Source organism: Dipodomys merriami, unplaced genomic scaffold (assembly GCF_024711535.1).
Source record: "Dipodomys merriami isolate MVZ:Mamm:240054 unplaced genomic scaffold, mDipMer1.0.p SCAF_62, whole genome shotgun sequence".
In the NCBI taxonomy this organism is placed as follows: Eukaryota; Metazoa; Chordata; class Mammalia; order Rodentia; family Heteromyidae; genus Dipodomys; species Dipodomys merriami.
The window spans coordinates 5,985,613-6,008,922 of NW_027206202.1; the positions used below are offsets into that span (position 1 = coordinate 5,985,613).

General features: G+C 46.5%; 1 protein-coding gene and 1 pseudogene across 5 annotated transcripts in view; one reads left to right on the forward strand and one right to left on the reverse strand.

Moving 5' to 3' along the window:
- Window positions 1–3,196: 3,196 nt before the first annotated feature.
- The window catches only part of Eef2k (eukaryotic elongation factor 2 kinase), a 65,889-nt gene continuing 45,775 nt past the window's right edge, over window positions 3,197–23,310 (reverse strand). For 4 of the 5 annotated variants that reach the window (XM_070004358.1, XM_070004360.1, XM_070004361.1 and 1 more), the window contains exons 11-18: window positions 21,751–21,818; window positions 20,171–20,248; window positions 19,162–19,224; window positions 17,317–17,451; window positions 16,965–17,153; window positions 9,097–9,221; window positions 6,073–6,251; window positions 3,197–3,577 (exon numbers count right to left, since the gene is read on the reverse strand). In XM_070004358.1, coding sequence (XP_069860459.1) covers window positions 3,468–3,577; window positions 6,073–6,251; window positions 9,097–9,221; window positions 16,965–17,153; window positions 17,317–17,451; window positions 19,162–19,224; window positions 20,171–20,248; window positions 21,751–21,818 — 947 coding nt within the window. In that variant the 3' untranslated portion in view covers window positions 3,197–3,467. The remainder of the gene's footprint in view (window positions 3,578–6,072; window positions 6,252–9,096; window positions 9,222–16,964; window positions 17,154–17,316; window positions 17,452–19,161; window positions 19,225–20,170; window positions 20,249–21,750; window positions 21,819–23,310) is intronic. The other variant, XM_070004362.1, reaches the window with a different exon arrangement.
- LOC138815103 (U6 spliceosomal RNA) lies at window positions 5,763–5,862 on the forward strand (annotated as a pseudogene).

Sequence of the window (23,310 nt, forward strand, 5' to 3'; positions counted from 1 at the left end):
AAACAGAAGTATTAAAGCAGCAAGAAAGATAGTTTGTGTGTCTTGGCTCTGCAAGATTTTATCTGACCAGTTCTTAAGTGTTACCAGAAAGCCTGCACATGTTTATATGCATTGCTAGTGCTAATATCTTCAGCACTTTTTTGGGGGGGGAGGAGAGGGGTTGCTGATACTGGGACTTGAATTGTCTCAGCTTTTGTGTTCAAGGCTGGTGCTGCAGCACCTGAGCAACACCGTCACTTCTGGCTTTATACTGCTTAATTTCAGATAAGAGTCTTCTCCACTTTTTTGACTTTAGCTGGTGTTTTTTTTTTTTTTTTTTTTGATCTGGTCGTGGGGCCTGAACTCTGGGCCTGGGCGCTGTCCCTCAGCTCTTCAGCTCAAGGCTAGTGCTCTACCACATGAGCCACAGTGCCACTTCCGGCTTTTTTCTTTTTGCTTATATGGTGCTGAGGAATCGAACCCAGGGCCTCATGTATGCAAGGCAAGCACTCTGCCACTGAGCCACCTTCCCAGCCCTTTAGCTGGGTTTTTTTATTTGTTGGTTTTTTGTTTTTGTTTTTGGGTCCGGTTGTGGGACCTGAACTCTGGGCCTGGGCGCTGTCCTTCAGCTCTTCAGCTCAAGGCTAGCACTCTACCACTTGAGCCACAGCACCACTTCCGGCTTTTTTTTTTGCTTATGTGGTGCTAAGGAATGGAACCCAGGGCCTCATGCATGCAAGGCAAGCGCTCTACCACTGAGCCACCTTCCCAGCCCCTTGAGCTGGTTTTGAACTACAATCTCAGTCTCTAGAGTAGCTAGGATTACAAAATCAGCCACAAGTGTCCAGCTTCATGACTGGTTTTACACAACAGCAAGATTGAGACTAAAGGACCTTGGAAGCCTCAAATCTGTCCAATTAACCCTTTACCAAAAACCTTGCCTAATTCTGCTGGAGAATAGGTGACGTATAACTGAGACATGAGATGGCTAGCAAAGCTATTTGCATATTAAAATCTCAAGGAGCATATTAAAGCTCCGGAAGACAGGAGGGTGGCTGAATAAACAGGAACAAGAATCATAAAGTATAAGATGTTTGGTGACCTTGCAGGGTATGTCGCTTCTTACATTTAACATAGGCTTATTAATGATGTGCACTGGTTTAAAACAAAGACTACATGCAAGCCAACTATTAATCTGAGGAAGCCCCATTTCTAAAGAGAAATGTCCATACTCAAACAATAGGGATAGTCATTTCTGGGTGGACTGAAAGATATTTTTCCCTGGGGTAATCCGTTTCTTTATTTATACAGGTACTGAGGCTTGAATTCAAGGCCTTATACTCTCACCATTCCAGCTGGCACTCTATCACTTGAGCCATACTTCCAGTTTTAGCTTTTCACTGGAAAACTGGCTGGACTGGCTTCCAACCACGATCCTTAAATCTTAGCCTCCTTAGTAGCTAGGATTATAAATGTGAGCCACTGGAACTCAACAACAGCAAGTGTGACTATGATGATGTCTCCTGGAAGACTGCATTGTAGACTTTAGCACCTAATGCTAAGACAAGCACTCTACCATTAAGCCACATTCCCAGCCCAAGGACCTGGTGTGTGTGTGTGTGTGTGTGTGTATTGTGGGGCTTGAACTCTGGGCGTGTGTGTGTGTGTGTGTGTGTGTGTGTGTGTGTGTGTGTGTGTGTGTGTGTGTGTGTGTGTGTGTGTGTGTGTGTGTGTGTGTGTGTGTGTGTGTGTGTGTGTGTGTGTGTGTGTGTGTCTTGAACTCTGGGCCTGGGCACTGTCCCTGACCTCTTCAGATTAAGGCTAGCACTCCACCACTTGAGCCACAGTGCCACTTCTGGTGGTTAATTGGAGGTAAGAGTCTCACGGACTTTTCTGCCCAGGCTGGTTTTGAACCAGGATCCTCAGATCTCGGCCTCCTGAGTAACTAGGATTACAGGTGTGAGCCACCAGCTCCAGGCCTAAGGACCTGTTTTACATGAAGGTTAGAATGGCTTGGATGTTACACTTTGCTTTTTCGGGTGTTGGATGTTACACTTTGCTTTTTTTGTGTTTGATTTTTTACACAAAGGAAGAGGCTGCTCTAGCAGTCATGCTTGATCAAAGCAGGCTCTTTTCTTGTCAAGTTGAGACACCAACTAACATTAAATCCGAACTCTTTTTAAATAAAGATTGTCAGAGCCTGGCCCTGGGGAGACTGCTGCATGCGTGTTTACTGTTTTCACCCTCTGATCCTCAAACATTTAAATAAGTCTCAAGGGACTGCTACTGAAAGCAACTGACTGCAAATGACAAGCAAATCAGCTCAGCTTTAAGCAGAAAATGCCAATGTGAGGGGTAGGGAATGGCTTTTCAGCCAGGGGGTGTCAGAGCCCTGTAGAAAGAGGCTGTAACATTGTGGAACCTTCAATCACATTGTGGTGGTTGTCAATGAGATATAGAATTCAAATTCCAAGTCACTTTCCTTTTTTTTTTTCAGTTGTGGGGCCTGAACTCTGGGCCTAGGCTCTATCCCTCAGCTCTTCAGCTCAAGGCTAGCACTCTACCACTTGAGACACAGTGCCACTTCTGGCTTTTTCTACTTATGTGGTGCTGAGGACTCAAACCCAGGGCCTCATGCATGCAAGGCAAGCGCTCTACCACTCAGCCACCTTCCCAGCCCTCCAAGTCACTTTCCTTATAAAGGAAAGCTTTCAGGCTCACCCTCTCTCCATCCCAGCTGATTTAAGAGGTAGAGGTCATAAATGCGAGTGTACAAAAAGCAAATATAAATAATATAAAGCCTATGTTAGAAAACGTGCATAAAAACTGAAATCTGGCTGTCTGCCAGGAAACTGGGAGCAGTCTAGGAGGAAATTAAAAACACAAAGATCTGACAACAGTCAGTGTGGGTTCTGCCTCCCTGAGGAAGGCAGCCCAGATTTGAAGAACCTCACCCTGAGCTTCTCAGTGAGAAATGCCATGCACACTTCCAGACGCTCAGAGCAAGAAGGCTCTGCTCGCAACACTTCCCAGGCAAAGTTCATTTGGGGTCTCTCCAATCGCCCATCCTCATTCACTGAACACAAGGCTCTGCGGGCCTGAGATTTGAGTCTAGACTGCAAAGGCTGGCGAGGAAAGCCCTGACATTATCCATTCAAGGCAGACAAGCACTTCTTACACCCCATGACAAAAAGAAAAAAAAAAAAGAACCAAAACAGAACTTTATAACAATATATTGGGTCATTAGGCTGCATTTCAATCCCCACTCCCCCAGAACGTGGTCCTAAGGGATAGTTAAGAGTATCTCTGCTAATAGCAAAGACATGGTTCAAGCATAAAAAAAAAAAAAAATACAAAAGTTGATTTACAACACCCTATAAAAGACTTTTCCCCTCCTAAACCAAATAAGATTCCCCACCCCGTCCCTGCCCCACCCCACCCCCAGCCCTTTTGTTTAGAACTAGCTGGCAGTGACTTTTCCTGGCAAGTTACTCCTCCATCTGAGCCCAGGCTTCTTCTGCCTTCTCATAGTACTGGTTGGCTAGCCGGCCCTTCATGGCTTCCATTGCTGCCTCAGCCGCCTGAGTGTACAAGTCCCCTAAAAGACAGCAAAGTGGGGCACAGAGTTAAACCAACCACAGATTCCACCAGCCTACCTCCCTCCGAAGTCCTAAGTCCCAAACCAATCCCTGTGATCTCTCAAGGGGTGTGAATCTCCTGTCCTGTGATTAAACCTGGCCAATCAAAGTGCTCTTCCCATCTCTACTAGATCAGAGGGCTGGTCTATGCTTATGTATAACCAATCAGAGTAAACTATCTCAATAACCACTGTGATTGGTTTAGAAGTGGGTGGGTGATTCAGTTTGAGGCAATGGGAATTAGGCGAAGAACTTTTTGTAGAATGAGTGTAGCAGAGTATAAGAAATAAAGATGCTGGCTAGGTGCTGGTGGCTTAGGAGGCTGAGATCTGAGGATCACAGTTCAAAGCCAGCCCGGGCAGGAAAGTGAGACTCTTATCTCCAATAAATCACTAGAAAACTGGAAGTGGTGCTGTGGCTCAAGGAATAGAGCATTAGCCTTGAGCTGAAGAGCGTAGGGACAGTGCCCAAGCCCAGAGTTCAAGCCCCACGACCGAAAAAACAAAACAAAACAAAAAAAAAAGAAATAAAGAATCTGGAGCTGGGAATGTGGCTTATAAGCAGAGTGCTTGCCTAGCATGCATGAAGCCCTGGGTTCGATTCCTCAGCACTACATACATAGAAAAACCCTGAAGTGGCACTGTGGCTCAAGTGGTAGAGTGCTTGCCTTGTGCACAGAGAAGCTCAGGGACAGTGCTCAGGCCACGAGTTTAAGCCCCAAGACAGAAAAAAAAAAAAAAAAAAAAAGAGAGAGACTCTTATTTTCAATAAACCACTAGAAAACCAGAAGTGGCACTGTGGCTCAAGCAGTAGAGCACTAGCCTTGAGCTGAAGAGCTGAGGGACAGCACCCAAGCCCAGAGTTCAAGCCCCACGACTGACCAAAAAAAAAAAAAAAAAAAAGGAAGGAAGGAAGAAAGAAAGAAACAGTACCCAGGTTTAGAGTAGAAGTCCCATCACTGGCACACGCATGCGCGCGAGCACACACACACACACTTTATGCTGGGCACTGTTATTCAGGAGGCTGAGAACTGAGGGAAGGGAGGTTGTCAGTTGTGGGGCTTGAACTCCCATGAGGCTCTTATTGTCAGTTAATCACCAAAAAGCTAGAAGGGGAGCATAAAAAAGCTCAGAGAAGGCACCCTGGCTCTGAGTTCAAACCCCAAGATGAGCAAAAAAGGGGGGGAGAGGAAAGTAGGAGAAAACAAGGGAGGGGTTAAATCAACAAGAAGTGTACTCATTACCTTACTTGTGTAACTGTCACTCTCCTTACAGTAAAATAAAATTGACTCAAAAAACTGATTTATTATTTGCTACTTTTTTATACAACTTTAATAAATCTCTTCAAATTAGTGTCATCCTATTCCTGTGTGGTTGGGTGAATCCACAGCTACAGAACCTGAAGAGCACTGAGTGTATAACCATTAAAATAAAATATTCAAATTAGTGGTACATGACTGTAATCCTAGCTACTCAAGAGGCTAAGATCTGGTTGGCTAGCCAGGACTGTGGTTCAAAACTAGCCAGAGCAAGAAAGTCCATGAGACTCTTATCTCCAATTAACTTTCAAAAAGGACAAAAGTAGAGCTGTGGCTCAAGTGGTAGAACACTAGCCTTGAGCAAAAAAGCTCAGGGACAGTGACTAGGCCCTGAGTTCAAGCCCCAGGACCAAAACAATAAATAGACAAAATAAAAAGATAAATAAATATGTTCAGCAAGGCTCTAGTGGCTCATTCCTATAATCTTAGCTATTCAGGAGGCTGAAATCTGAGGATTGCATGGTTTGAAGCCAGCCTAAGCCTAAAAGTCCAAGAGAATGGGCTGGGAAGGTGGCTCAGTGGTAGAGTGCTTGCCTTGTATGCATGAGGCCCTGGGTTCGATTCCTCAGCACCACATATGCAGAAAAAGCCGCAAGAAGTGCTGTGACTCAAGTGGCAGAGCGCTAGCCTTGAGCTGAAGAGCTGAGGGACAGCGCCCAGGCCCAGAGTTCAGGTCCCACAACCGGCAAAAAAAAAAAAAAAAAAAAGTCCAAGAGAATCCATCTCCAGTTAACTCACAAAATGCTAAGCTGGAGGCATGGCTCAAGTGGGATAGTACCAGCTTTAAGAAAAAAATCAATCAATTAATCAATCAATCAATCAATCAAGCAGGCAGCACATATACTAAAATTCAAATGATACAGAGAAGATTAACATGGTCCCTGGGCAAGGGTAACAGTGCAAATTCGTGAAGTGTTCTGTATTTTTCAAAGATATACTGAGAAGAGAGGTAAATACGTTTTGAGGGGGGAAAAAAAAATCAGTAAAAAAATAAAATCGGGGCATGAGGCCCTAAATTCACACCCTAGTTCTGGCACAACAAATAAAACATTAATGTGCAATCTAGTTCCATAAAGACCCCTGTGGGTAAAGAGCTAGCTTGGTCCTTGTGAGACTAGTGGCCATGTCCTGTCTTACCTGACCTCTGCATGTCCTTCTCCAGCCCGAAGCCGCCGCAGTACAGCATCTCAGCCTCCCTGGCCAGCAGCGCGTACCGGGGCTCGTGCTGCATCCCATCATACTCCCCGCCCTCATCGCAGTCTGTCGTCTCCAGGGCAGTGCTGTACCAGTGCAGAGCCTCGGGCCAATCTCGGCACCTTGTCAAGAGAAATGGAGGGGAAAAAAGGACATTACTACAGCATCGGGTGGGAAGGTAAAGAGGATCATCTAGCAGTGTGGCAAGATGGAGAGCCCCTCTCTTCTTCACAACCTATAGTACCTAAGCCAACACATCCAAGAGGGCAGTCAAGTAGCTGTCTTTAACAAAAGTAGCTGGGCACTGGTGGCTCATGCCTGTAATCCTAGCTAATCAAGCAGCTTAGATCTGAGGATCATTGTTTAAAGTCAGCTTGGGCAAAAGAGTCCAAGAGACTCCTATCTCTAATTAAATAGTAAAAATCTGGAAGCAGGAGTTTGGCTCAAGTGGCAGAATGCCAGCCTTAAGTGAAAAGGCCAAGCAAGAGCATGAGGTCCTGAGTTCAAGTCCCAGTGCTGGCACATACACACAAAAATTTCTGTGGGACTGTAAGGAGATCCTGAAATAAAGCCACACCTGTAATCCTAGCTACTCAGGAGGCTAAGATCTGAGAACTGAAGTTCAAAGCCAGCCTGGGCAGACAAATTCCAGAGCCTTAAAGAAGATTTTATTTGATGTCCATCCTAGGGCTTGAACTCAGGGCCTAGGTACTGTCCCTAAGCTTTTGTGCTCAAGGCCAGCACTCTACCACTTAAGCCACAGCTCCACTTCCAGCTTTTTGGTGTTTAATTGGAGATAAGAATCTCATGGACTCTTCTGTCCAGGCTGGCTTCAAACCACAATCCTCAGATCTGACTCCTAAGTAGCTAAGGAGAAAGGAGCCACCAGCACCTTGCCCAGACTCTTATCTCCAACTAACCAGCAAAAAAAGCTTGAACTGGAAGCATGGCTCAAGTGGTAGAACACCAGCCATGAGTTAAAAAAAATAAAGCATGATGTCCTGAGTTCCTGACCCAGTACTGGCACAAAAAAATAAGCTAAAAAAAAAAAATCTGCCTTGGGGCTTGGGAAGGTGGCTCAGTGGTAGAGTTGCTTGCCTCACATGCATGAGGCTCTGGGTTCAATTCCTCACCACCACATAAACAACAAAAATAAGCCAGAAGTAGCACTGTGGCTCAAGTGGTAGAGTGCTAGCCTTGAGCTGAAGAGCTAAGGGACAGTGCCCAGGCCTGGAGTTCAAGTCCCATGACTGACCCCCCCAAAAAAAATCTGTCTTATCTAAGTCATTAAGATGCACTAGTTCATTAATTCAAAGAACCACTGACCCTGGGCTTCATTGGCTTACACCTATAATCCTAACTACTCAAGAGGCTGAGATCTAGGGATCATGATTCAAAGCTAGCCTGGGCAGCAAAGTCCCTGTTAGACTCTTATCTCCAATTAACTGCTAAAAAAAAAAAAAAAGCCAGAAGTGGAGCTGTAGCTCAAAATAGTAGAGCACTAGCCTTGAGCACAAAAGCTAAGGGACAGTGTCTAGGCCGAGTTCAAGCTCTAGTAGTAGTACCCAAAACAAAAACGAAAACAAACAAAACTGAGCTGAGCCCTATGCTATATCTACAAGCCAGGTGACGAAGAGGTAGAGATCTGTTGTCCGCCCTCTATGAAATCAGCTCAATTACAGAAGTGCTGTCCAAACTGCCCTGCTGTTGGCTGTTGGCAGTAGCTATTTAACCAATGGGGAAGAGTGTGACAGGAAATGCAGGAGGCTATGTCATCTACCTAGTTTTTTACCCAAAAGCAGATATGATGGAACCACAGACCTGACATTCCCTTTGAACCCATTAAAAAAGATGAACTCTTGACAGTCAAGAGGGGGGACCAGCTCCCAACCTTTATTTAAACAAACATGTCCTCCTCACACGCTCTTCCCAGAAGTCATGCAGTCTCCTGAGAAGCCAAGTTTAAACGCAAGCCCTTGGAGAGTGAACAATGGGGCCCATTGTGAGTTCCATTCCCACAATCACCCTGGGTCCCTCTACTTCTGGGCCATGCTGAAGAGTTGAGATGAAGCTGAGCCCTGTTGGCTCTTTACATGGTAAAATCCAGCCTGGGCTTCTCGGCCTGAAGGGCAAATGGCAAGTATTGCGCCTGCACACCAGAGCCTTGCGGAGGCTCGAAGCCACGAGGGAAAACCCACCCTGGATCCTGCTCTCTTAAAAGTGAAAAACAGGGGCTGGGAAGGTGGCTCAGTGGTAGAGCGCTTGCCTTGCATGCCTGAGGCCCTGGGTTCGATTCCTCAGCACCACATAAGCAAAAAGAAAAAAGCCAGAAGTGGCACTGTGGCTCAAGTGGTAGAGCGCTAGCCTTGAGCTGAAGAGCTGAAGGACAGCGCCCAGGCCAAGAGTTCAGGATCCACAACTGGACCCCCCCCCCAAAAAAGTGAAAAACAAAGCTAAAAGCTGGGCACTGACAGCTCACACCTGTAATCCTTTCAGGAAACTGAGATATAAGGGTTATGGTTTGAAGCCAGATGGGGCAGTAAAATGTGTGAAACTCTTATCTCCAATTAACCAGCAAAAAGTTGGAAGTAGAGGTGTAGCCAAGGGGTAGAGGGCCAGCCTTAAGTAAAAAAGCTCAGAACAGTCCCAAGGCTCTTAGTTCACACCTAGTACAGGTACACGTACACACACACACAGAGTGAAAACCAAAAATAGGAAGAGTCTATTTATTAAAACTGCCCCTACTCCTATGACAATAGAGACAAATCATTCTGAACCTGGGGCATGAGGTTTTTTTCTCATGCTGGCTACAATGGCTGCCATCTGCTTTATGTGCCGGGTGCTGAGAGAATTATGGGCCCGTGGTCAGTGGGTAAGTATTGGGCCCAGGTCTGACCTGACTTAAAGGGGAAGAAGCCACGTGCAGCCCCATTCCCAGAGGCCCCACCTGAGCGACAGCCTCAGTACCTGTCTGGGCTGAGATTCTGGCCAGTGTCAAAAGCTCGTGCCACTATGATCATGGACTGTCTGTCACCAGCTTCAGCAGCCTTCAGTAAGTAATCAAATCCTTTTATTTTATTTTCTTCTGTCTCCTGTCAATACAAACAAAGGAGGAGGGGCATGAGGCTTGAATATGAAGATCTCATTCATCCATCATCTTCTGATTTCTTTAATTATTCTGAGAGTTCTAGGCTTGGAGCCACTGGAGAATTTCATGCCACTGGTTTTTCGATTGATGGAATTATGCAACCATCCTCATAATCAGTTGCAGAATATTTTCATCAACCCAGGAAGAAATACCATACCTTTTTAACTGTCTCTCCCTTTGATGGCTCTCACCCTTCTGCCCAACCCTAGGCAATAATTAGTCTACTTTATGTCTCCATGGTTTCCATATAAATGGAGTCACACAACTGAGCATGGTGATACACACTTGCAATCCCAGCACTGCGGAGACTGAGACAGAAGAATCATGAGTTGGAAGCTAGTTTGGGTTACATGGCAAGACCCTGTCTCAAAAAAAAATCAATAAAATGCCAGTTGCTAGTGGCTCACACCTGTAATCCTAGCTACTCAGGAGGTTGAGATCTGAGGATTGTAGTTCAAAGCCAACCCGGGCAGAAAAGTCCATGAGACTCATCTCCAATAAACCACCTACAAAGGAAGTGAAGCCGCAGCTCCACTAGCCTTGAGCAAAAAAGCTCAGGGATAGTGCCCAGGGCCCTGAATTCAAGACCCACCACTGACCAAAAAAAAAAAATCAGTAAATATCTAGAATCATATATGTCTTTTTATATTTACCTCTCTCTCTCTCTCTCTCTCTCTCTCTCTCTCTCTCTCTCTCTCTCTCTCTCTCTCTCTCTCTCTGTGCCAGTACTGAGGTTTGAACTCTGGGCCTTGCACTCTTGCTTACCTTTTTCACTCAAGGCTGGTATTCTACCACTTGAGCCACTGTGTTTTTCTATTCATACACTGGGAGGGAACTGGACTGTTCCCATATTTTGGCTATATATTTTTCCTTTTGGTGCTGGTACTAGGGCTTGAACTCAAGGTTTCAGTATCTTTTTGTTGTTGTTGTTGTTGTGTGCCGGTCCTGAGCTTGAACTCAGGGCCTGGGCGCTATCCAAACTTCTTTTGCTCAAGGCCAGCACTCTACCACTTGAGCCACAGCTCCACTTATGGCTTTTTCTGAGTAGTTTATTGAAGGTAAGCATATATCACGACTTTGCTGTCTGGGTTGGCTTTGAACCATGATTATCAGCTGCCAGAGTAGCTAGGATTACAGATGTGAGCCATCTGCACCTGCTAGCTAGCCTCAGTACTCTACTTTTTTGCTCATTACTGGTGTTCTACCATGTGAGCCACACCTCCAGTTCTAGCTTTTTGCTAGTTAATTGGAGATAAGCGTCTCATAGTTTTGTCTACTTGAGTGGACTTCAAATCTCCTCCTCAGGTCTTAGCCTTCTGAACAGCTAGGATTAACGATGTGAGTTGTGTGAGCCTTGCCATTTGAATAGTGCTGCTATAAACATTCATGGGATAGATGTTGTGAGGATTTTTATTCTTTTTTTTTTTTTTTTTGTCGGTCGTGGGGCTTGAACTCTGGGCTTGGGCACGTCCCTTAGCTCTTCAGCTCAAGGCGAGTGCTCTACCACTTGAGCTACAGCGCCACTTCCGGTTTTCTGGTGGTTTATTGGAGATAGGAGTCTCACAGTCTCTCCTGCCCGGGCTGGCTTTGAACCACGATCCTCAGATCTCAGCCTCCTGAGTAGCTAGGATTACAGGCGTGAGCCACCAGCGCCCGGCTAGGATTTTTATTCTTGAGTAAGGTGCTACTAGAGTGAACTTACAGGGTCAATGTAGCGCTAGGTTTTGCCTTTTGAGAAGTTACCCAACTTCTTTTATTTTAGTTTTTGGTGCCTATCCCAGGGCTTGAACTCAGGGCCTGGGTACCGTTCATTATCTTTTTCACTCATGGCTGGCACTCTACCACTTGAGCCACACCTCCACTTTTGACTTTTGGTGGATAATTGGAGATAAGGAGTTTCATGGACTTTCCTGCCCAGGCTGACTTAGAACCATGATTCTCACATCTCAGCCTCCTGAGGATGCTAGGCATGAGCCATTGGTGCCTGGTTCTATACAACTGTTTCATGGTACTAGGATTTGTACTCAGGATCTCTCACTTTCTAGGCAGGTGCTCTAGTACTAAACCATACCTTCAGCCCTTTTCTGCATTGGTTATTTTTGAGATAAGGTCTCGCCTTTTCCCCTAGGTTTGTGCCTGGGCTGTGATTAGCCTACTTTAGGCTTCCCATTGTAATATCCCACATCACCCAGCTTCTGTTAAAATAGTTTTGTGGCTGTTTTTTTGCCCGAGCTGGACTGGAACTGCAATCCTCCTGATTTCACACTACCATGTAGAAAAATGACAGGTTTATGCCACCATGCCCAGCTATTAGTTCAGAAGGACTTTCCAGTGTATGCCCTGGCTGGCCTTGGATCATGATCCTCCCTATTTCAGTCTGCCCAGTAGCTAAGTTATACATGTGAGCCACCAGTGACTAGTTTTTATTTTATTTTTTAGACACAGTGGAAACTTCATTCTTTTCTTTAACTCAGGGCCTGGGTACTGTCCCTGAGCTGTTTTGCTCATGGCTAGCATTCTACCACTTTGAGCCACACCTCCATTTCCTGTTTTTTGTTAGTGAATTGGACATAAGAAGCTCACAGACTTTCCTGCCTGGGCTAGCTTCAAACCTCGATCCTCAGATCTCCTGAGTAACTAGGGTTACAGGTGTCAGCCTCCAGTACCCAGCTGAAAACTTTATCTCTCTCAAGCATCAACACGGGTTCCAAAGTTAGCGTTAAGCAATGGAGAACAAGATAGAACTCAGAGAATAGAGACCCATACTCTCTTACCCTCCAATGTTGGCAGCCAAGTTTCAAAAACTACTCTAGAAAACAAGTCATACAGGGCACATACCTATAATCCTAGCTACTTAAGAGGCTGAGATCTGAGGATCACATTTGAAACCAGCCTGGGCAAGAGAGTCCATGAGACTTTAACCACCAAAAAGCTGAAAGTGGAGCTGTGGCTCAAGTGTTATGAGTGTGAGCCTTGAGCACAAAAGCTCAAGGATAGTGTCTAGGCCCTTAGTTCAAGCCCTGGGACCAGCACCAAAAATATATAAGTAAATAATAAACAATCATTCCTTAAAAACTTAATACAAAAGCAGAAAAGCTGGGTGTTGGCTCAAACCTGTAATCCTAGCTACTCAGGAAGCTAAGATCTGATGATCAGGGTCCAAAGCCAGCCCAATCCAGCCCTGGCAGGGAAGCCTTTGAGACTCTTATCGCCAATAAACTACTTAGAAAAAGCCAGATGTGGTGGTCTGGCTCAAGTGGTAGAGTACTAGCCTTGAGAAAAACAATCTTGGTGACAGTGCCCAGGCCAAGCTCAAAGCCCAGGAATGGTTATATATAAGATGACCAGGCATTGGTGGCTCACACCTATAATCCTAGCTAACTAGGAGGGTGAGATCAGGCAATAAAGTCTCATAGACTTTTTTTTGGGGGGAGAGGGGGAGTGATCAGTTGTAGGGCTTGAATTCTGGGCCTGGGAGCTGTCCCTGAGCTCTTCAGCTCAAGGAGAGCACTCTACCACTTGAACCATGTCGCCATTCCCTGTAAGATGTTTTTTTGGGGGGCGGGGTCGTTCATTGGGCCTGAACTCTGGGCCTGGGCACTGTCCCTCAGCTCTTCAGCTCAAGGCTAGCGCTCTACCACTTGAGCTACAGCGCCACTTCCAGCTTTTCCTGCTTATGTGGTGCTGAGGACTCAAACCCAGGGCCTCATACATGCAAGGCAAGCACTCTACCACTAAGCCACCTTCCCAGCCTCCCCTCCCGCCACCACCAAAGACTCTTATCTCCAATTAACCACCAGAAAACAGGGAGAAAAAAAAAAGTCTCACAGACTTTCCTGCCCGGGCTATCCTCAAATCTCAGCCTCCTGAGTAGCTAGGATTACAGGTATGAGCCACTGACACCTGGCTTGTGAGACACTTAACTCCAACTAGCCATCAAAAAGCTGGAAGTAGAGTTATGGTTCAAGTGGTAGAGTGTCAGTATGGAGTGAAAAAGCTCAGGGACAGAGTTCAAGCCCCAGGATTGGCGGGCACACACACACATACACGTACACACAGACACATACAAAATTGGCAGAAAAATCACTTCCTATTGTAGAAAGCGAACTGGCGATCTCAAAAAAACGTCAATTCTATTTGGATGTGCCCACAGCCAAAGGCACAGCGGGGCACTCTTCAACAATCACACTGATATTAATTCCTCTGGACATCTCACTCAGGGCCCCTGGGGAGACTCTTCTAACATTGGTTATATTATAGTACTGAAGCTTGCAGGGTAAATATCAAATGGAACAAAGACACACAATCTATTCTCACTTAGCAAGCAAACTGAGTGGGATGGCCTTAAAGAAAAAACATGGCCCATCTGTAATTGTTTGATGGCCCCTGACAGACAAAAGGCTCCTTTTGTCTATGTCAAGAAGTATCAACACAAAAGCAACTCTTTAAACTGGCTGATCAACTGGGAATGGGAACCAGAGAACCCTAGAATTCAGTCCAAGTTTGCTTTTGCTGGGGAATAAATAGTCCTGAAATCCAGGCACCAGTGGCTCATGCTTGTGATCCTGGCTACTCAGGAGGCTGAGATCTGAGGACCATGGTTCAAAGCCAGACCAGGCAGAAGAGTCTGTGAGACTCTTACCCCCAATTAACCAGCAAAATTCCAGATGTAGAGGTGTGGCTAAAGTGAGAGTCTTGAATGAAAATGCCAAACAAGAGCACAAAGCCTTGAATTCAAGCCCCGGTACTCATTCATATTCATTCTCTCTCTCTCTCTCTCTCTCTCTCTCTCTCTCTCTCTCTCTCTCTCTCTCACACACACACACACACACACACACACACACACACATTTAAATCACTCAACTTTATCACCTATTCAAAAACATAAAAAAAAAACCTTAGGCTGAGCACCACAGGTACGTCTGTAATCTAAGCTTCTTGGGAAGCTGACATGGGGAGGACCAAGGTTTGAGACCAGCTTGGGCATACATGAGATGCATGAGATCCCCTTCTCAGCCAATAGCTGTCATTCTAGCTACACAGGAGGCTGAGATCTAGAGGTTCACAGTTCTGGGCCAGCTCTGGCCTGGAAAGTTCGCAATGCTGTAGTGGTGTGCCTCTGTCATCCTAGCTATGCTGGGAAGTGACGAATAGGAGTACTGAAGTCTAGATGCACACCTGGGCAGGAAGGGAGACCCCATCTCAAAAACAGCCAGGGCAAAAAAGAAACTGGAGGCATGACTCAGTGGTAGAAACCTTGCTAGTTTGAGTTCAAAGCCCAGTATCACAAAAAGAAGGAGGAAGAAGAGGAAGAAGAGAAAGAGAAGGAGGAATGGGAGATGGAGCCTTGAGAATGTTTCCCCCCCCACCTGAGATCCACCCAATCATTGGCCATGGCCAGTCCTTGAGGAGGACTACTGCTCTGCCCATGTTGAGCCATCCCTGCCCAGTCTCATGTCCAGCCACAGCCCTGGCCCATGTGTAGCCCAAAGGTCACTTCAACCTCTCCTATGGAAAGACTGCATTCTCTAAGTCTTACCAACTCCCGTGCGCTCAGCCTTTCTCTTCTGTGTGCAACCGTGTTAGGAGGCAGAAGGAGATCCCCAAGGATTTCTAACACAACTACATCCTGCTGCCTTTTTTTCTTTGTTGGTGTGGTATAAGGGTTTGGGTTCAGGGCTTGGATGTTGTTGCTTAGCTTTCCTAACTCAAGGGTTAGCACTCTATCACTTGAGCCACAGCTCCACTTCCAGCTTTTTGGTGGTTAATAGGTGATAAGCATTTCAGACTTTTCTGCCTAGGCTAGCTTTGAGCACTGATCCTCAGATCTTAGCTTCTCAAGTAGCTAGATTATAGGTGTGAGCCACCAGAGTCTAGCTCATCCTGCTACTTCAGATTTAATACTGGCTGGCTCTTTAGCCCAATTCCTGCACCATCTCACCCCTGTATTCTAGTTCTAATAAGTTGCTTCCCAGCCTTTCTCTTTTCTTTTTTCCCCCTTTTTGGTGATGGTTCTGGGGCTTGAATTGAGGGCCTGGGCTCTGTCCCTGAGCTTCTTTTGCTCCAGGCTAGAGTACTACCATTTCAGCCACAGCTTTTTCTGAGCAGTTTATTGGAGAGAAAAGTCGCATAGACTTTCCTGTCCAGGCTAGCTTCAAACTGCGATCCTCAGATCTCAGCCCGAGCAGCTAGGACTATAGGCATGAGCCACCAGTGCCTGGCCTGGCTCGCTGTCATCTTTTCTCCCCTGTGAGCTTGAGTGCATGCTGTTCTATCTGAACTGCTCATCCCCAACATTCTCCTTGGCTCCCTTCCATTGGGCCTTTTGGTCTTCTCTGAGCGAGCAGACAGTTACCAGGTGACAGGGTCTGCTCTAGCTACCAATGATACAGGAGTTAAGAAATGGCGGGGCTGAGAACTGTGCCTTCAGTGCTGATAAGGAGTCACAGCCTGGCCTGCTGACCTTAGTGGATTGGCTTATGACATACAGCAGGGTTATTCTGACTCCAGATCCTTGCAGCCTGCATATGACAGTCCCAGCCAGGCGCTAGTGGCTCACTCCTGTAATCCTAGTTACTCAGGAGTCTGAGATCTGCAGGATGGTCATTTGGGGCAGAAATCTGTGAGACTCCATTGCTAAAATAGCAAGCAAAATGTAGAACTGGAGGCATGGCTCAAGAAGGAGAATGCCAACTGAGCCAAGTACAAGGCCTTGAGTCTAAATTCTAGTACTACCAAGAAAAAAGAAAAAAGAAGGAAAGAAGGAAGGAGAAAAGGGATAGAGGGAGGGAAAGAGGGAAGGAGGGAAGAAGGAAGGACAGATAATGGCTTCACTGTATCAATACACTGCTTTGCATTAATAAATCTGTTCCTGCTTAAGACTCCTTTTGCTCATTCCTAAATTATTTTTCTCATGAGACTAAAAAGTTTTTGGCCCTAGACCTGGTGCCCTGAATATGGTAACAATAAGACTGTGGTGGAGGCAATGACGTGGAAACTTGTACCTACCCTCAAGGTCCCAGAGAGGACCAGGTGCTGGTGGTGGCTCACACCTGTAACCCTGGCTACTCAGCTGAGGATAATGGCTTGAAGGCAGCCTGGGCAGTAAAGTCTATGAGATTCTTTTTTTTTTTTGGTCGTGGGGCTTGAACTCTGGGCCTGGGCACCCTCAGCTCTTCAGCTTAAGGTGAGCACTCTACCATTTGAGCCACAATGCCACTTTCAGTTTTCTGGTGGTTTACTGGAGATTAGAGTCTCACGGGCTTTCCTTTCCAGGTTGGCTTTGAACTGCGATCCTCAGATCTCAGCCTCTTGAGGCGCTAGGATTACAGGCATGAGCCACCAGCTCCTGGCTATGTGAGATTCTTATCTCCAATTATGGAGATATGGAGCACAAGTATGGAAGTGGAGCTGTGGCTCCAGTGGTAGAGCTCCAGTCTTGAGCAGAAAAAGCTCAGAGACAGAGCCAAGGTCTTGGGTTCAAGCCCCGGTATTGGCACAAAAGAAAAAAAGGACCCCAGACAACACCCTTCCTCATGTTTCCATCAGTGTTCTGTCTCTTTCATCACACGCTGTCATTTATTGCTTGAATGTGTGACTGTCCCCTCTCACTCACTCCCCCAAAACAAAGACCAATTCTGCACACTTCAACTAATTTTGAGTACCGAGGAGATGATGCCACCCTCACCTTCAGAGACACATCTGCCAGAACGTGGTGGGGCAGCTGCAAGTACATGAGTCCCAGGGCCACGATGGCCTCCAGCTCGCCCAGGTCGGCTGCATGCTCCAGATGGAAGACTGCTGACTCTTGGTCCCACTCCTCATCCTTTTCACAGAAACGCCCGCCCTCGTGGTAGCGCACCATGGCCAGATGGACCTGCCACACAGACTGTGGTGTTGGCCTGGCCATCTGGAGGCCAAAGCCGCACCCAAGGGCCACCTAGTCAGCCTGCAGGAGGAAGCAATTATCCAAGAACAGACATGAGGCTGGGACTCTGGCTTAGTATCAAGGAGGTTACAAAACAAGGCATCATTGGTACCTTCCCCAAAACAGACTTTCCAATTTTCTTGTCAAGTTCCAGAGCGTTAAGGCGTTGTATTTCCAGGGCCACGGCTGAAGGCCTAGGCAGGTGGCAGCGGGAGGGATTGAGGAGGTTCCATGTCTCCACACAGACCTGGAGGAAGACCAGTGGGCAGAGTTTACAAACAGAGAGGGAGGGGCTGGGGCCAGAGGCGCAGTCACAGCTGTCAGCAGCTCCTATAACATGCAAGCAAGAAGAGAATGAGCCCAGCTGGGCGTGGTTGCTCATGGCTGTTATCCTAACTACTCAGGAGGCTGAGATCTGAGGATCACGGTTCAAAGCCAGCCCGGTCAGAAAAGGCTGTGAGACTCCATAAACCACCAGAAAACCAAAGAGGTGCTGTGGCTCAAGTGGTAGAGTGCTAGCCTTGAGCTGAAGAGTTGAGTGGCAGTGCCCAGGCCCAGAGTTCAAGCCCCACAACAGAAAGAAAGAAAAAGAAAGAAAGAAAGAAAGAAAGAAAGAAAGAAAGAAAGAAAGAAAGAAAGAAAGAAAGAAAGAAAGAAAGAAAGAAAGAAAGAGAGAACAAGCCCTTATGATACCAAGCTTTCTTGTGCTCTCTCTCTTTCTCTCCATACCAGTACTGGGGCTTGAACTCTGATGTGGCTTTTTCACGCAAGGCCCTGAATCTAAGCCCCAATACTAACATTAAAAAAATTTAGTTGGGAACTAGTGACTCAGACTTAACTACTTAAGAGGCTGCGAGCCAGGCACCAGTGGCTCAGACTTGTAATCCTAGCTACTCAGGAGGCTGAGATCTGAGGATCGAGGTTCAAAGCCAGCCCAGGCAGGAAAGTCTGTGAGACACTTATCTTCAATAAACCACCAGAAAACTGGAAGCAGCGTTGTGGCTCAGGTGGTAGAGTGCTGGCCTTGAGCTGTAGAGCTGAGGGACAGCACCCAGGCTCAGAGTTCAAGCTCAACAACCAACAAGAACAACAACAACAACAAAAAAAGGGCTGAGATCCAAAGATCACAGTTCAGAGCCATCTCAGAAAGCAAAGTCCGTGAGACTCCTGCCTCTAATTAGCCACCCAAAAAAGCCAGAACTGGAGGTAGAACGCCAACCTTAAGTGAACCAGTTTAGGTGCAGTGCCCAGGCTGAGTTCAAGTCCCATGATCAGCAAAAAAAACAACAAAGAAAGTAACTTAACACATCAGTTATAGCTGTCAGTGTCATTTCAGTGTCATTTCATTAGAGATCAGGATGTTGGGGTGTCACATAGGAATAAGAACATTAACTCAAAAGGAACTCAGCAAGGCACAGGTTACCTCTGCAGAAGGGTACACCATCAGCCAAAATTGGCAAGCAAGCACACAGAGCAGACAGGCTGCTCCCTTTCCATCCCTAACCCAGCAGGCCCCGCCCCTCTGCTCCCATTGGCTGAGGTCAGGTTCACAGTGTGCAAAAGAATGTCCCTTAATTTACAGGACGTAACTAAAATTCAAGGACCCTCTAACAGAATGTCTTAATTAAATTGCTCAGGAAAAGATTGTATGTAACCAAAATGTAATTAAAAAGGGCCAAGCCATCTGGCCAAAGCAGAAACTTCAGAAAAACCATTTTCTCAAGATTAACAAAAAGGAAGCAAAATACTTCAATAGGAAAAGATACATTTTCATACAATTTCTCTCCAGGACCACGTATTAAATCTTCCTTCTAATCCCCAGTGTCCTACCCAGAACAGGGCCTCAAGGAATTTGTGCCTTTGCATAATGGACATGAGCAGGGCAGGTGGCAGGAGGAATGGCCGCAGGAAGAAAAAGAGCAACAGAGTCTGCAAGAGGCTCCTAAGGGCATATTACCCGTCCTGAACTGCCCAGGCTGTCTTCATCAGATTCCAACCTCCGGTTGCCATTTGAGTGGCCCTGCAAGGAAGTGAAGATTGACAGAAGCAAAGGGCAAATCTTGCCCCAAGAACCAACTTCTGGGAGACAAGCCCAGAGCTCCCAGGTGGAAGGAATGGGCCCCAGGAACAGGATCTAGGCACAAAGCCACCAGTAAATGGTGCCCAGCCCTTCCTCCAGCATAGGTCTCCCTGTGTGCTTTGTATTCATTCTCAGACTGGAGGCACTGGCAACTGGCTGTGACACACAGGCTTCACTGTGGCACATGGTGAAACGTCCGAGAGGCTGATGCCATGGACGCCACCCTCACCCAGGATACTGTGTGGGGGCCTGAGGAAACCCACCTGGGGCCTTCCCAGATCTACCAGGCTTCAGTGCCTTTAAGCACCATCAGTCCAGCCCCAATCCAGCCTGTTACCCAGCATCCTCTCTGCTCAGCAATCAAAGCCTTGAACTTTCTGGTTGGGTTTATCCCATTTTCAGGCTTATACCTAAGCTTCACACTTTTCCCCTTTCTCATTCGCATGATTCTGCTTTACCATATTCCTTGAATTTACCCTGAGCTCAAATGATCTTGTTTGATTTGTGTTTTCTTTTTTTGTGCCAGTTCTTGAGCTTGAACTCAGGGTCTGGCTGCTATCTCTGAGCTTTCAAGCTCAAGGCTAGCACACTGTCACTTGAGCCACAGCTCCATTCCAGCTTTTTTTGTTTTGTTTTGTAGTTAACTAGAGATAAAGAGTCTCATAGACTTTCCTAACCAGGATGGCTTAAAACGGTGGTCTTCAGCTCTCAGCATCCTGAGTAGCTAGGATTACAGGTGTGAGACACCAGTGCCCAGCCTGTTTGATATTTAATTCTATTTGTTATGCTCTAAGGATCCACTCACAATCCTCCTCTAGTATTTTATTCTACTAGGGGATAGATGAGGATACAGAGGTCTCATTGTTATTGCTTGGAGGATACTTACATGTTCTCGGGGGTCCAGATCATCTAGCTCACCCCGCTTCTCACTGGGGTATCCACTGTCCCCGCTGTTCTCAGAGTCCTGGGGAGAGAAGATGATCTTAGGGTCTTGGTGGTCCTCTGGGCATCGCAATCATTTTTATTTCTTTTTGCCACTCTTGGGGCTTGAACTCAGGGCCTGGGCACTGTCTGTCCCTGAGCTTTTTTTGCTCAAGGCTAGCACTCTACCACTTGAGCCACAGCCCAAGTTCTGGTTTTTTCTGTTTATGTGGTACTGAGGAATTGAACCCAGGGCTTCATGCATGCTAGGCAAGCGCTCTACCACTAAGCCACATTCCCAGCCCTCATTTTCTTTTTCTCCTTTGTCCCTATCACCTCACTTAACATTCTTGTGCTTCCATCCCTGGCTAGTTGGGAGATCAGGAAGAAGTAGGAAGTAACAGGAAGGGCCTGGTTGCTGGAACCAAACTGCCTGGGATAGATCCTGGTTGTTAGTCACTTTCTGTGACATGATATGGTTTGGAAATGAAATGTCCCCCCTCAGATGGACGGAAGTCTTGGTCCTCAGTGACTGATGCTAGAGAGAAGTGACTGAGTTATGACAACACTAAGTTTATCAGTGGATGAATCAATCCATAGATGGACTACTTTATGGGTGTTAGGTCTAGTTAGGGAAAGGAGGTCACTGGTCCAGGCCTTTGAAGGGTATCTCTGTGTATTCCATTCCTGGGGTTTGAACTTAGGGCCTGCAAGCTATCTTTTAGCTTTTCTGCTCAAGGCTAGCACTATACTATTTAAGCCACAGTTCCACTTCCAGCTTTTTGATGGTTATTTGGAGGTAAGAATCTCATGACTTTCCTGCCCAGGCTGACTTCTAACTGTGATTCTCAGATCTCAGCCTCCTGAGTAGCTAGGGTTGTAAGCCATAGGCATCTGATTTTTCCGTTGATTTTTCACTCAAGCCTGTCACTCTACTACTTGAGCTACACCTCCACTTCTGGCTTTTTGCTGGTTAATGAGAGATAAGAGTTTCATCGACGTTTCTGAGCAGGCTGCCACTGAACCACAACCCTCAGATCTCAGCCTCCGGAATAGTTAGGATTACAAGCATGAGTCACTGGTGCCCAGCTTTACATTTTTTCATTTGACTCTACATACATGTTTGGGTAAAAGCAAACCTGATGCCGTTAGTTTCTCTCTGTATCCACTGAAGCTCAGAAAGCACTCTTCATCCAGTTGTGGCCAGAGCCTCATGGCCCCTGTGCTCTGCATTCTCAGCATTAGGACCACAGCAGTCAACCATCCATATGTATAACAAAACCTAACCCAGACCCAGCCTGGCACTGACTAGAAGGTCATCCCGTGGCTGATTTGGAATCCTCCTTCCCTAACCATGTCTGGGAACTGCAACAGACTCAGCTTTTCTCAGCAGGAACATCTGCTTAAACAGCTGGCTGAGATTCACCCGCCTCTCCCCGCCCCCTCCACATCCTCCTGGCAGTGCCCAGAGCAGACCTAAGTGGGGCTGGTTGCCATTAGGAGTTACCCTGTGGGAGACTGGAGCTCCCAGGCCCTTCTACTCACCCGGTGGTTGTCCAGATGGTCAGGATCTCTGTGCACCATGTTATCAAGGTCACCAAACACTGGCCAGTCTGAGCAGGGAGAGAGAAAATGCATTGACTCCATGGCTCGAACATTCAAAAGAGCAACCCATGGCCTACAACAGACAACACCTCCTTCAAAACTTTATTCCCCTTCCTTTTTTGGGGGTGGGGGATGTCAATAATGGGGCTCGAACTCAGGTGCTGTCCATGAGCTTTTGTGCTCAAGGCTACTGCTCTACCACTTTGAAACACAAGTCCATTTCTGGTTTGGGGTGGTTAACTGGAGATAAGAGTCTCACAGACTTTCTGCTCAGACTGGCTTCAAACCATGATCCTCAGATCTCAGCCTCCTGAGTGGCTAGGATTACAGGTGTGAGCCACCAGCACTTGGCTGCTCTTCCCTCTTTTTCTTTCCTCTCCTTCCTGTCTGGGATTTGAACTCAGGTCCTTGCACACAGGAAGGCATTCTACCCTCAGCCTTTTTTTTTTCGTGCCAGTTCCAGGGCTTGAACTTAGGGCCTGGGTACTATTTCTGAGCTCCTGTGCTCAAAGGCTAACACTCTACCACTTCAATCATAGCTCCACTTCTGGCTTTCTGGTGGTTACTTGTACTTGTAGTTGGTGATTACATGTATTTTCTTGCCTAGGTGGGCTTTGAACTGCAATCCTCAGCTCTCAGCCTCCTGAGTAACTATTAACAGACAGGCATAAGCCACTGGTGCCTGGCTTTCCTTTTCATTTTTTCATTTTTAATTATGAAGTAGTTGTACAAAGAGGCTTTAATTCCATAAATCAGGTTATGTGTACAGTGCATCTTGATCAATGCCATCCCTTTTATCCATAGCCTGAGGTCCAAGCCCTTCACACACACACACACACACACACACACACACACACACACACACACACACACACACACACACACACACACACACACACACACACACACACCACATGCGTGCGCGCGTGCGGACAAGTTTATTTAAAAAAAATTATAAGCTGGGCCCCAGTGTCTCATACCTACAACCTTAGCTCCTCAGGAAGCTGAGATGTAGAGGATTGAGATTCGAAGCCAGCCCAGGCATAAAAGTCCATAAGACCCCAACTCCAATTAACCAAGAGAGCTACACTACAGGTAAGGCTCAAATGGTAGAAGTCCAGCTGTGAGCGAGACCATGAGGCCCTGCGTTCAAAGCTCGTGTGTGTGTGTGTGTGTGTGTGTGTGTGTGTGTGTGTGTGTGTGTGTGTGTGTGTGTGTGTGTGTGTGTGTGTGTGTGTAAAGAATTGTTTTTCCATTAGCAAATAGTTGAAAAAATCAAAAGAAAAATATTTTGATATCTGAATGCTATACAAAACCTAAATTTCAGTATCTGTAAACAGAACTTTTCTTGGAACACAGCCACGATTATTCATTCAAATATTGTCTGGTTGCTTTCAAACTGCTAACATAGACACCACATGGCTTATAACTTAAGACATTTATTCTCTGACCTTTCAGGAAAAAGTCTGTTGACATGCAACTCTGAGCTAGTCCAAAGGT